The following is a 13,442-nucleotide window of genomic DNA, read 5'->3' as shown; positions in this document are numbered from 1 at the left end:
ACTTGGGAAATAAGAGTTGTGCTGAAAAGACTGGGAGGGAAGCAGAGGTCACGATCCTGGGGCTTCTAAGTGTCCCCTCCTTCACTAGCCCAGTGCACACTTATCTCACACTGACAGTCTGAGGGTCCCTCGGGCCCCGGGCCCCAAAGTCGGCTCAGCGGAGACTTCCCCTTACCCGCCCTCACTGGCGGATCCTCTGCGCTCAGAAAAGCGGTCCCCACCCCTTCCACGCCCCCGTCCCACCTCTTGCCCCCCTTTCCAACCCCCTGGTTTTTTTTTTTTTTTGCCGGGGGTGGTTTGTTCCGAGCAGGAGCAGGACAGATAAATAGTCCCTGTCAAAAGGCGCAGCTCGCGGTCGTGCGGGCCGAGCCTGGGCCCGGCGCCGACTTTTCGGCAGCGCTCCCCCGGGTCAGCGGCAGGGCTCGCTCCCGAGGCTCCGCGCTGCTCTACCCAGGTCGCCGGTCCGGTCCTCGTCGGAGCGCGGTCGGGCCCCAGCCTCCGCGAGGGAGCGGAAGGCGGAGACCGCGAGACTGGCCTGGAGGAGGAAGGCGCGCGCGCGTGGGCGTGGGGGACGCAGTGATGTCCACCGGCTCGGTGAGCGACCCCGAGGACATGGAGCTGCGGGGGCTGCAGCGGGGGTACCTGGCCCCTGCCTCCTCCAAGAGGCCGCCCCTGCGCGCCACGGAGCGCAGCTACATCTCGCCCAGCGATAACTCGTCCGCGGAGGAGGACGACCCCGACGGCGAGGAGGAGCAGTGCGCGCTGGGCGCCGCCGGCGGCGCGGGAGGCTGCAAGACGAAGAGGCCCCGCGTGGCTGGGGGCGGCGGCGGCAAGAAGCCCCTCCCGCCCAAGGGCTCCGCGGCCGAGTGCAAGCAGTCGCAGCGGAACGCGGCCAACGCCCGCGAGCGCGCCCGGATGCGCGTCCTGAGCAAAGCCTTCTCCAGGCTCAAGACCAGCCTGCCCTGGGTGCCCCCCGACACCAAACTTTCCAAGCTGGACACGCTCCGGCTGGCCTCCAGCTACATCGCGCACCTGCGGCAGCTGCTGCAGGAGGACCGCTACGAGAACGGCTACGTGCACCCGGTGAACCTGGTAGGGGCGCCGCGCGCGAGGCCTGGGGCGTGAGGCTGAGATGCGAGTCAGCCGGCTGGGAAGACCCGAGAGGGGGGTTCCTGGTGCGGGTGGTGCGGAGGCAGGTTTAGTTTCTCCCGTCACCGGAGGGGCCAGCCATTTCCGTGGAGGACCATCCACCCTCTGTGTCTGCATTATTCTGGTCATTGTACATGGTGTCCAGTGACAGCTATTGGCCGGCATCCTACTTCCGGGGTGAATCTGGGTTCCATTTGAGTTCACTGCCCTGTTGCAGATTGAAGGGCCAATCTCCCTCGCCCAACTTTTTCTAGCCAAGAATTTGCCAGGTTTGATTCAACAAGCCCTGCTTTCTGAAAAGGAGGAGGGAAGCTGACCTCTATTAAAAAGTCTTTGGGTTTTTAAATTCTTGCAGAATAGCAGAGGTTTCCCCAAACGGGATTTGTCTGGAAAGTCCCTCTCTGACCTGCCAACTCTCCCGGTTTGAGAAAGATGCTATCCCAGTTCGTACTTGGAGCAGCGGGCTGGGTGTGTGTGTGTGTGTGTATGTGTGTGTGTTTGTGTGTTGGGGGGAAGGGAATTAAACGCCAAAATCCCCAACCCCTGCAAGTTCCACAAATCATCGTGAGGGCACAATTCAGGAGGAAGCATGGATGGACCCCTCACCTCTCACACGGATCAAAATCCAGTACAATTAAAATGTTAGTGTAGAGAGAAGACATGAAAATTCCCCAAATACTAATAAAATCTGAGCTCCTCAAAGCCAGGGATATCCCAGGGTTCACTTAGGAGAGCGGTTTGGGTTTGAGATAGTCCTTCTCCTCCCATACCTGATGCTCTTTTTGATTTTTACAGACGTGGCCATTTGTGGTCTCTGGACGACCCGACTCTGACACCAAAGAAGTTTCCGCTGCCAGCAGGCTATGTGGGACCACCGCTTAGCTTGAACTTAAACTCACTCGATGGTGAAACACTTACGTTTGGGGGTACCAGAGAGAAGGGAGACTGCGTGAGAACCCCCAGGAAGAAAGTTCCATTGGATTCTCCTACACCATGAACTGCGAACACGACAGACAGGTGGCGGGCATCAGGGGGGCAGAGCCCAGGGTCAGCGGCATAGTTGTCATCGAGGGGAGCCCATGGCTACAACTGCGGCATATCTGGACCATCACACTTTACCTCTCCACAAAGAGCCTCCTCTGTGGGTCCCAGGAGCGCGGACCCAGACCCAGCCTCCGGCGTTAGCAGTGGAGATTGAACCCCTCGGCGCTGCCTGCAGAGCCCCGTGCCAAACCACCTGGGGCTGGTTTCCAAGCTGAGCCAGACATATATGCATTATACGTGATGGGACGACGCTGCACAGCCCGGGCCTTAAGGGTTAGGCTTGGCTTCAAAGACAGAAGTCTTCACGTGAGACCGACAACGAGCAGGTTTTTCAGTTGCAGAGAGGAGCGTGGATACCTGGGCGGGGTTGGTATCCCACAGGGCAGCGCCCTCCAGGCGGACAGGAGGGCGTCCACCCCGCTTGCGGGGAGGCAACCGGAGCGGTGAAGGCGCCAGTCAGAGACCACCCGAGCCGGCTTTGCCCGAAGCGCTCCTGGCGGTGCAGCCTTCCAGCTGCAGGCAGGCCCCTCGCGCCTGCGGGCTCCCTCCCCTTCCTGACCAGGCTTTGGTCTACCACTCACCCCAATCTTCTAGGCTTGAGCCTCCACCCCACCCCCACCCCCAGGCGCCGCTCTCCTCGGCCTCCCTCTAATCCCTTCTCCACCGCCTTGCAGACCCGCCTCTGACTGCTGACTGTCCCCACCCGACCCCCCCTCCTCAAGCTCCAGTCACCCCCTCTTCCAACATGGCCTCCCTTGCCCACGTTCCTTCTCCCTCTGAGCCGCTGAGTCTGTTCGGTACTTAGGAACCCTGCCCAGGGGAACATCGCCGGAGGCTGCACTGCCATAGTAATTAGCAAATGTAAATAAATTTATTTTTTTATGAATAATAAAACTCATTGTGAAAAGTGAGTGCCCCAGGGCGAGTCGGAATGTGGTCTTTGTTGTCCTTTTCTGAGTCTGGTCTGGAAGTTAACTTAAAGGTGCCCACTTTGCTCTGGACAGAGATTATTGGGTCACTGCCCGGGGCATGGTAGTGGCCACATTTGGCTCACTGTATTTCCAAATGTAACTCTCAGTTAATTTCTATGATTCTAATTCTTGCTGAGGCAAGGGTTAATGGAAGGCAAGAACTGGAGGCTTCTTAGGCCCTAAGAAAGTAATACACACACACACACACACACACACACACACACACACACACACACACACACACACACACACACACACACACACACACACACAGCTTTCTCCAGTCCAAAGCAGCACACTCTAGTGCTTACGATTGAAAGAGTTCAAGAACCCCCTACAGCCCACCCGCCAAAGTGGGGGATCTCAGTCTAACTGGCAAAATAAAACTATAATACAAGACACTGATTTGTATTTCAGTAGAACTTTTCATTTTACAAATAATATTTATATAGCACTTTTAATGTATACCACCTCGTTTTCCTTGTTTGGTCTCTTCCCTTTTCACTGCAGTTTTTACAGGAGGTAATAACTTGGTAAACCCATGATACAATTTTTTTCAACACTGGTTTCTTTAAAAGCAACATTCTCTTTGTAGAACACAGAAAAGCATGAAGGATAAACTACCTAAACAACTGCCTTATTTGGAGTGTATACTTTATGAAATTGGAAGGCAGTTTTCTTGACCAGCGAGAAAACATACAGGTGGAGTTTAAGAGGTGAGAGGGAGGTGGGGTAGCATGACTTCCTGTTTTGAACTAAACCAACCCCAGACTCTGGAGCACTGCTCGCTTGCGCTTTTGTTCATACCCAAGAGGGATTCCCCCAGCCCTCCTAATCCCATCCTCATCCTCTGAAGAAGCTAAGCCCAAGATTTACATTAGTCAGTTTCTGTGGCATCAGGCCTCTCTGGGAGGAAGTACTCAGGGAATAGCTAGTGACAGGAAAGCCTAGCTTGGTCTAAGGCACTTCAGCTGGCCCCAAATTCTGGGTAGGTGGCTTCTTGGGGGTGGGGTATCGGCTGGAGGCAAGCTCCGAGTCAAGGTCTTTGCCAAAGCTTCCAGCAAATGAGGTCCTTTGCAAGGAAGAGGCAGCCTAGTACCTTCACATGAGCCTGAATATTTATGGAACCCAGCTAGAGATCCAAGCTTTGCCACCACACAGACCAATGTCTCTATCTATGCAACCCCTCTAAGCCTTGGTTTCCTCGTCTACAAAATGGGGTAATAACGGTGCCTATCTGGGAAGATGGTTGTCAGGAAAAAAAAACTGTGATAACAATATTTAAGCAACCCTTCTCACAGGCAGTGAGCAGTACCCTAAATGCTGACCACTGAAAGGAAAGGGCGGGAGGGCATGCTTTGGCCAAGCGGGACATTTTTAAACAGGTGGGACATTTCAGGAGTCCGGTCTAAGACTGAGTCTGGTTTTGAAGTGCCTGATTCCAGTTGTAAAAGAGAAGTGTCCCACAAGAGCAGAAACAGAAAAAGGAAGCATAGGCTTTACGTGTAGTAAATACAGATAAGAACAAGCGTTTGAATAAACAAGGAAATATGAAGGTAAATAGTCATTAAATTAAAAAAAATATTTAAAATAGTTGTTTCTATAATTAGATTCTTTCAGCACACTTCAGGGGTAAGCTCTGATTTCCTGCCCCTACTCTGCCTGTCCCCTCCCCCACCCCAGAAACACACATTAAGGTGGTGCTTTTCACTGACTCATGTGTGGAGTGTTATACCCTGTGAATTCACTTTTATTGCCACTTTATAATCATATGATTTACAGAGAAGAAGAATCTTCTCAAGACTTGTTTGCTTCATGGTTCCTGTAACAAGTCCAATGCCAAGAATGATGTTAGTGATTGTTGGGAGAGGCTTAAGGCACCTCAAACCAGTCGTTTCTTGATCTACCATAACTCTCCTGTGCTCTACTCTAAGTGGCAGGAAGGCATCCCAAAGCCTTCCTTATTTTTTTTTTCCCCCTTCATCATTTTTCTTTAGGAATTTGGGTTGGAGAATAGGAACTGGGGCTGGGGAACGGAGGGGGTTAAGAGGAAAAAAAAGAAGTGTGTCCTTAGGGTTATCTCAACTTGATTATACAGCTGTGAGAGAAAAGGTGAGGGGGAAAATGTCTAAGAAATGTAATGTAAAAAGTACTGAGTAACAAATGAGTAAATTGAAAAATACTCTTCAGGGGGCTTTTTGAGGGACCAACACATTATTATTAGTGATACTGACTCAATCGAAAAGAAGAAAAATCCCCTTTCACGGGCTCTTCCTAAGATGAATGTTTAAAAAGAAACGCTTTCGGCACTGTAATTTTGAAACATTTAGGCGTTTCTCTTGCTTGTGGATGCTGAATGGTTTTGTGCATATTGTTTTGCTCTGGGCTTCAAGTTACAACTTCCCTTCCCTCTGATGGCTCCTTCAACAGACAGTGACAATGACCATTACAATTTACAAAGCTGATTGTTTTCACAGGTACAGTTTCCCCCCCACACCCTCCCCAGTCATAAATGCTTCATATAGTAAAAAAAAAAAAAAAAGAAGAAGAAAGACATCTCCCCTCCATAAAAAGAACACATCCTATTTTAATAGATAATAGGTAGATAGTTTGGTTAATACTTTTGAAAAAAATTAAAGCAATAGCCAAGAAAGTCATTTTAGTAATGTTTGGAAGGGCAAAAAACCAGGTAAATTCATAACTGACTTCTCACTGCCAAGCATTTAATTTCTAGAAAAATCTGCTAGGGGCTGTGCAGCGGATCCTTTTGGAACTGAGCACCGGCTGCTCTTCTTGCGAGGGCACCTCTGTTTGCCCACAAAGGGCAGCCAGCGAGCCGGCATCTCTGCACTCAACACTCACCATTCATCTCCTTTTCAATTCCGTCCCGCCCTTTGTATTGTTTTTCCACAACAGTGAAAAACGGGCCCAGAGAAATTCTTGGAATCCACGACTCTAAGAAGGTCTAGAAAGTAGCCAGAACCTGACATCTCTGGGGAGTGTGTGAACACACTAGCACTGAGACATGAGTTATCTTGTATTATCTTGGTCTTTGTTGTCCCTTCACCTTGTGGTAAAGTGGGCTGAGGCGGAATTAAGAGCAGGTGCTTTGGGCTCGGTGAAAATACAGCATCTGCGTTGACTGTTAACTATTGGCAGTAGAAGGGGGGGGGGAGAGTGGAGAGCCAGGAGCGAAAGGCTTTCGCCTTCTACTTTTCTTTGTTAAAAGAGTTTATATTTTATTTTTGAATTAAAAAAAAAACAAAAAACAAAAACTCGTATGTTTTAAAAGATTGTCAGCTGCCGTGTCAGCTGTAGCTGGTTCCAGGCTAGTCCCACCATTTCATAGCTAAGCGTCCTCCGCACTACAGCTCCCTTCTGCGAGACAGGAATAACACAGCCTGCCTCGCAGACCTTTTTGAAAATGGAGTAATGAGATAAGTCTACTAGGCACTGGGAAACGCTCCAAAAATGCTAACTTTTAAAAACTGTAGTCTTAATTTTCCTTCCTTTCCTCTAACAGTCGTTCAGGTGGCCCTAATCTTCATCTGTACATTTGTCCCATCATCCCCCCAATTGTCACTTTGATTACCCTTGCTCTTTTATGCCACAGCTCATTTTCCTATATTGATTTTTCCTTTTTTTTTTTGATACCAAGGAGAAGCTTTCATTTAGTTTCCTCTTAGAAAAATGAATATCAACATCAAAAACATTCAACATCAAAAATTATCCATGGGATAAAAAACAATCTCATTTAGGAGTGCATAATAGACCAATAGATTTTGAGGTCACAGAGTATACAAAAAGTTCACTGATATCATTTCAGATGATTGAATGCAGCCGACCTTTCAGAAACTGACTAGTGGAACTTGGTGTGGTAACAAAGTGTATCCACGCTGACCTGAAATGGCCATTAAAATACATCTTCCCTGTACAACATCGTATCTATGTGAGGCCGGATTTTCTTCATATACTTTAACCAACATAACATGCCACAACGAATGTAGAAAGCAAAGATGGCAATCCCGCTATCTCCTATTAAGTCAAATATTAAAGAGATTTGCTTAATATGAAACTATGCCACGCTTCCCATTAAAATGTTTTGGAAAACATAGTTATTTTTCATTAAAAATATGTCATTTACAGTCGCATGTAATTAGTTTATTATTTTTAAATGACTAAATCAATGTTTTCTATCACTTTTGACTTTAAATCCAGTAAATGTCAAAAGATAGAAGCCACATCAACAAAAGCTTTTCAGAGTCTTTCATAATTTTAAAAAGTGTAAAGAGACCAGAGGCAAAAAAAAAGTCTGAGAACCACCAGCCTAGGTAATTTCTAGGGTCATTTTCATGGATGAGATTCCATGTTTTCTTGATTTTGTGGCAGTCTCAGTGGGACAGGAGCCTGTAGGTCATGTTTAGGTTGCGGGTAGGAGCAAACATTTGATCAGAAAGATCGGCTCGAGAGGTTAAGATGAGGACTTAGAGGGGGCGGGCTTTCTCCATGCAACACCCCTGTGGTCCAGCCAGGCCCATCAGCAGGCTTCGCCAGGGATGCTCTCAGAAGGGTTTCTGGACTGCTTTCTACTGGTCCTCCCAATATCCATCTCTCCAGTTTCCTTTTTAGGCCCTTATGTGTTGAGCCTTTGTAGCCCCAGGACCAGACCTGGCTTTCAGATGAAAGGGAAAGTGATGCCCAAAACTCCTGACTGTAAAATCCCATTTCTTTCCCCCACATATTAATGTTCTCTGAGGGCTATGTTAGAATCATAGCATTATACAGGCCTAATAAAGAAGTTTATTTAAGGAAATGTGGGGATCATGGCCACTGATCTTCCATAAAGAGTATTTTATCTGTAGGTTTGCCAAGTAGCAGACAAATCTATTTATTGGGTTGTCGGAAAAGTTATGACATACTTTTTCTATGTTTTTCATTGCAAAAATGCGTCATGACTTTTCCGGCAACCCAATATTAATGCTAATGTTGATTAACATATGGAGGGCACATCACTGAAGTAACTAAATGCCTTCACATGCAATTTCAGTACAAAAGAAACAAAAACAAACAGCAAACATCCAGAGACTCCTTAGATGCTTTGGAAGCAAGTATCTTCAAAGGCAAAGAAAATATTCCATAAAATGAAAAGCTCAGTGACAAGGGGTCCAAACGATTTGGATGATGCAATGGGTAAAAAGGGAAGGGATTAAGAAGTATAAAGTGCCAGCTATAAAAATAGTCACAGGGATGCAAAGTACAGCTTAGGGAATATAGTCCATAATATTGTAATAACTATGTATGGTGTCAGGTGGGTACTAGACTTACAGAAGTGATCACTTCGTAAGTTATATAAATGTCTAATCAGTACTAAAACTAATATGATATTGTATGTCAACTGTAATTGAACATTTTTAAAAATTAAAAAGAGAGAGATTTGGATGATCCTTAAGGAAGCTGTTCCAAGGCCTAGGGAGTGGGGAGGGAGTATCTCTGTGCAAAAATAATGACAGAAGCTCTTCAGACTGAATCCAATTAAGAATCACTTACATTGCAAAGGGAAATGCTCTAAGAGGTGGAAGCCAAGGCCTCAGGGACCTCAGGGGACAAGGTGGGTAAACCACAGGCACACAGAGAAAAGGGAGAAGCTGCAAGGGGAGGCAATACAATGGTTGTAATACACATCTCACACGTCTGCATTGCTAGACAGAGGCTGTGCGTTACATTCGAAACACAGCATCTTAGCTGTTTCTGACCAGGCTGTACCACTGGCTGCTTCCGGGCACAAATTCTCGGGGAATCCCTAACTTCTCTGGGTTTTAATTATAGGTTTTCCTTCAAACTGTGGTGATGAAACAGGCTGAGTTATCCTCCTTCTCTGGCTCAGCCTTTGTCTGACTAACACCATTTCTTCGGAGACTTGGGCTGGGATGGAGTTGGCTCTACAATGGTGTCTAGTGGCCAAAGACAGTCCCTGATGAACCAGGCCTCCCATCACCCGTGCACTTGTGTAGGGCTGGTCTAGTGACCTGTGCTAACAACCCATGAGTGGTGGCAGAAGTGACTCACAAATCTGGGTCTCAGCCTGAAGGACCAGAAGGTTCTGCTTTTACTTATTGAATCTCTGAGCTTCCATGTGAGAAACCCTATTCCTGCAGAGACCACATGCAAGGTGACTTGAGGGGAAAGCCTTGAGACTATACAGAAAGAACTGAGGCCCCCGACACATGGTCCCAATTCATTAGAGCCAGCTGTGGTGGCATCTTCATGGAGAATGAAGAAGCCATAGAGGACAGACCACAGCGGGGAGCCAGCCCTGTTGGACCCTGTCCTAACAGATAATAATACAGTTGTTTTAAGCTACTAAATTTGGAGTAGTTTGTTACTCAGCAATAAGTAACCAAAACAAGTAAAGTAAAATTTTACATCAGCCGTTTATTCAGGAAACGCATGTTGATCATCTGCTATGAGCCAGGACAGTGCTGGATAGAACAAAGTTGCCTCACCTCAAAGTGCTATAAAGGAGGAAGTGGACAAATGAGCCAACAATTGAAGTACAGTGTGCCACGAGCTATGAGAGAAGGTCACGCTCTGGGAGGAAGGTCACAGAGCCCAGCCTTGGAGAGTCGCGGAAGGCTTCCCGGAAGCTGACCGGTGAGCCATGCATCAGAGGAGGGCCGGACAGGGCAGGACAAGGGCTTATCAGGAAGAACTGTCAGGAATGGAGGGCTTCCAGTACGGTGGCTGGGGTTACTGTCTATCATGGTGGATCAGAGCCCCGACTCTAACAAATGACTTAACATCACCGAGCCTCAGTTTCTCCTCTTTTTGTAGAATGAAGACATAATAGAACCTACATGATGGGGTTGTTGTGAAAATTAAAGGCCATAGTGAATGTGAAACTCTTGGTGTCCTTAATATTAGCCTGGCATAGTGGGCTGTCAACAAATGTTAGTCTATTAGTATAATCATCGTCACCATGCTGAAGTGGCCTGCACGTGCCCTTGGCATGCTTTGATGAAGGGCTAAGGGAATATCCCTGACCAGAGTCCCCTACTTTTCCTTAAATCAGAAAATCTGAGCCTTTCACTAACTGTGATTCTGTTTCCGCACTCCTCTAAAGGGCCTGTTTAGAATATTGAAATCTTCAAGGCATTGATCTACATGACCAGCAACACATCTAGCTCGTATTGGGGTGTGAGAATAGATAGTTAAAATATATTTGTATGGTCAGGACAACTGGTTAGAAAAATATGTGGCTTGATCCTATGGCCATCATAGCACCTCAGGCTTTTAAAAACAGCACCAACGCCACACAGTGATGCAGAGGTGCCCAGAGGAAGCGCGCCCTCTTTGCAGCTCCCTTGTGATCTGTGCTGGAACCTCGGTTCTGGAGGGAAATTTAAGACCCCCTGACCAGAACTGTCCAGGGTTAGAATTCATAGACTCTGAGTTTCCCCTTGGCATGCAGCCCGCCCAATCTGAAGGACACAGGCAGATAAGTATTTGGCACTTGACAGCTCTTCTCTGCAGCTGCTTTCCAAGTGCGCCAGCCAAGCCTGAGTGGGGGGAGGTGGGACAGTAGAGAGGTGTAAGAATCCGACTTGTTGGGTGGCCCTGAGGAACCTACGATTCCTCATCTAGTAAGGTGAGGGGCTTTGGCTAGACAACGCCTATGTCCCTTACAGTGTTTTATGGGCCTTCTGAAGAGCCTCAGTGGTGCCTCCCGCCGTTTGTTTGTACATTACAAACAGAGAGGTTGAAAGCCTGAGCAGGTCAAAGCCAACCTATGTTTAAATGTCTTATACGCGCTCAGGCCCCACAGGCGTCCTTTGATTTGGTGCGCAGAACTATGTTACTTCTGTGGAATTTTATTATCTATTACAAACTTCACCACAGACTCTTTGTTTGTATTATAAGGATGCAATCTTAACGAGATACAAAAAGGCTTCTTCAGTGGTTTAGAAAGCACAGTAATTGCACAAGCCATTGCCTTCAAAAGGCAAATTTTCATTGGTGTTTAAAAAATAAGACAAGGAGATGCGTCAGACCTTTTCGCAAGCATTCTTTAAGTGTGTGTTTGATTTGCCCTGGAGAAAAACCCACATACTGGAAAAGACATCAGATCCAAATACAAGGACTCTCAGCAAAAAAATATAATGTATAAACAACTATTGTTTGTTTGTTTTTCAAACTCTTAGAAGCCTAGGAAATGCCAACATTTGGTCTATTGTTTCAAGAATCTAGTGGGTTTTCCCCCCTTTAGGTAGAATATTTTCTCACTGCTTTCCTGTAGCGCTTTTCGCCTCTCTACATTTCTCAAAATGTAATGGTGGTGCTTTAGAATCACACCCTTAAGCTTGTTTCATATCTCGAGACGGGGTTCACCTGATCCTGGGCTCCTGGCAGGTTCACTGGCTTGGGGTGTGCAGAATGGGTTGAAGGAGGTCTGAACTGGGCGGGCCTGGCAAGACAGACGGGGGCTGGAGGCTGAGCGTGATGGTGGGAAGCCAAGGGTGGGGCTCAGGAGACACATTATTGCTCAGGTCAAGTTGACTGGGTTATAGATTGGATGTGGGTGATAAGAGACAGGAAGAAACTAACCATGACTCCAAGCCTTCTAATTTGGGCCAGACAGTGAACTGGAAAGTCATCATGAGTCATCATTTGTCACTAAGTTTAAAAGGGCAAGTTGAAAGAGTACCGAATTTAGAAACTATTACCATTCATTCAGGGACTCTACTGTCCTTTGACCTAACAAGATTCTTATCAAATTTGGTCTTGGTCTAGGGGGTTCAGATTCAAAGGAGGGACAACCAAAACTTAAAGAGACAAAGACTGCTCTGCTCAGAGATGCAAAGCTTAGAAACAGTGTCCCAGCCTCGGGTCCGCAGGAACCTGTCTTTTTTCTGTCACTGGATTGTAAATGTCTTCAGAGCAGGCGTCGTGGTTTCTCATTTTGTATCTTTATGAAACTATCACCCCCATTTGTCTGGTCCAAAGCAAGTACTCAACACATATTGAATAAATTACTCAGACAGAAAATAGTTATTGGGACTCAGATTTACCTTATTTCTCTGTTGTGAAATGATGGTGATTTGGAAAAGTCCATTCTCTGGAGCCACCTGAGATATGTAGTTTTCATAGACAACCAGGACACTGGTTGAATTTGTGCCTGCTTCTTGACAAAGTAAGCTAATTCCTGCTGCGTACACAGCACACCAGCTCTGCACAGAATCGGATGGTTCTCAGATTCCGCAGCTAGAAAAGAAGCTTGAGTTCAATAAATGCCAGAGGCTTTAAAATTGGGAGACCAATTAATACTGCAAACATGCTAAACCTCATGTTATATATTTTACAGATATTATCCTTTTAAGTCTCTCATTACATTACTAGTAGTCTGTGCTCCTCTTTATTTGGGGGCCACACAGGGAATAAGGGGTAGAGTCAGTTTCAACCTGGTTCTCTCTAGGTCAGGTTATGAGCCCTTAACCAGCCCCACCCCATCGCCTCCCCAGGGACATCACCTAGGAGGAAGGGAAGCTGGTGGGAAAACGGTGCCCACCAAGTAGGCCACCTTAGCCCTGCGTGTTAACTTGGGACAACAGATGAGCCACAGTTATGCCTGGTGCTGAGTGCTTACAGTGGCGTGGAAGTGAAGCTAGGAGCCAGGATCTGTCTACAGCCAAACAGGATCTGCCAGCCAAAACCACCCCGGGAACGGTGCTTGTCATCTAGAAACAGATCTGTTTCTTTTTTGTTTTGTTTTCTTCTTTATCTCCTAATGAAGATGATTTGAAAAATGCCTAATATTGCTCGTATATGTGCGGAGCTAAAGAGAGGCTAGATTTAGCCTCGCCTTGGGGTTTGAGCTCTGTATGTACTCCTGGAGCGCCCAGCAGCGGAGGCAGGAAGTGACCAATCTCAAGCTCAGATAACTGCTGCAGGGAAAATATGAGGTGGAGAAGCCAGAAAAAGCTGTTACTGAGGCCCTTCTCACCACAAGCGTTCTCTGATTATCTTCCCACTCTGCCTACAATAGCCAGTCAGTTTAGACGTGCTTAATAGTTACTTGTTTAAGGGAGTTGAGGGAGAGCAACTTTCCACTAGCGATGGGTGATTCACACTATTTTCCATTCCACAAGGACAGGACAAGAGACAATATGTCTAAATTGAAATATGAGATTTAAGGGAGAGAGAGATTTTTTAACTATGTAGGATTAGAGTGTAGGAATTTGTGGTATAGATTTTATAGATTCATAAAGCCATAACATTTTAGAG

General features: G+C 47.0%; 1 protein-coding gene across 1 annotated transcript; it reads left to right on the top strand.

The window, feature by feature from the left end:
- Positions 1–301: 301 nt before the first annotated feature.
- On the top strand, positions 302–3,095 carry MSC (musculin). Its single transcript, XM_019643573.1, has 2 exons — positions 302–1,092; positions 1,945–3,095. Exons 1-2 carry the CDS (start codon positions 580–582, stop codon positions 2,029–2,031), a joined length of 600 nt encoding a protein of 199 aa, XP_019499118.1. The 5' UTR covers positions 302–579; the 3' UTR covers positions 2,032–3,095.
- The last annotated feature ends 10,347 nt before the right edge of the window (positions 3,096–13,442 follow it).

This window comes from Hipposideros armiger, unplaced genomic scaffold (genome assembly GCF_001890085.2).
Source record: "Hipposideros armiger isolate ML-2016 unplaced genomic scaffold, ASM189008v1 scaffold_80, whole genome shotgun sequence".
Lineage (NCBI taxonomy): Eukaryota > Metazoa > Chordata > Mammalia > Chiroptera > Hipposideridae > Hipposideros > Hipposideros armiger.
Note: the sequence above shows the minus strand (reverse complement) of the source record. Positions and strands in the feature narration are given on the sequence as shown.

What these genes read in the sequence shown, in the direction of transcription:
- MSC (XM_019643573.1), top strand. Translation starts at nt 580, where the DNA reads ATGTCCACCGGCTCGGTGAGCGACCCCGAGGACATGGAGCTGCGGGGG. An exon ending in ACGTGCACCCGGTGAACCTG is followed by an intron (nt 1,093 to 1,944) that starts GTAGGGGCGCCG and finishes TGATTTTTACAG; the next exon opens with ACGTGGCCATTTGTGGTCTC.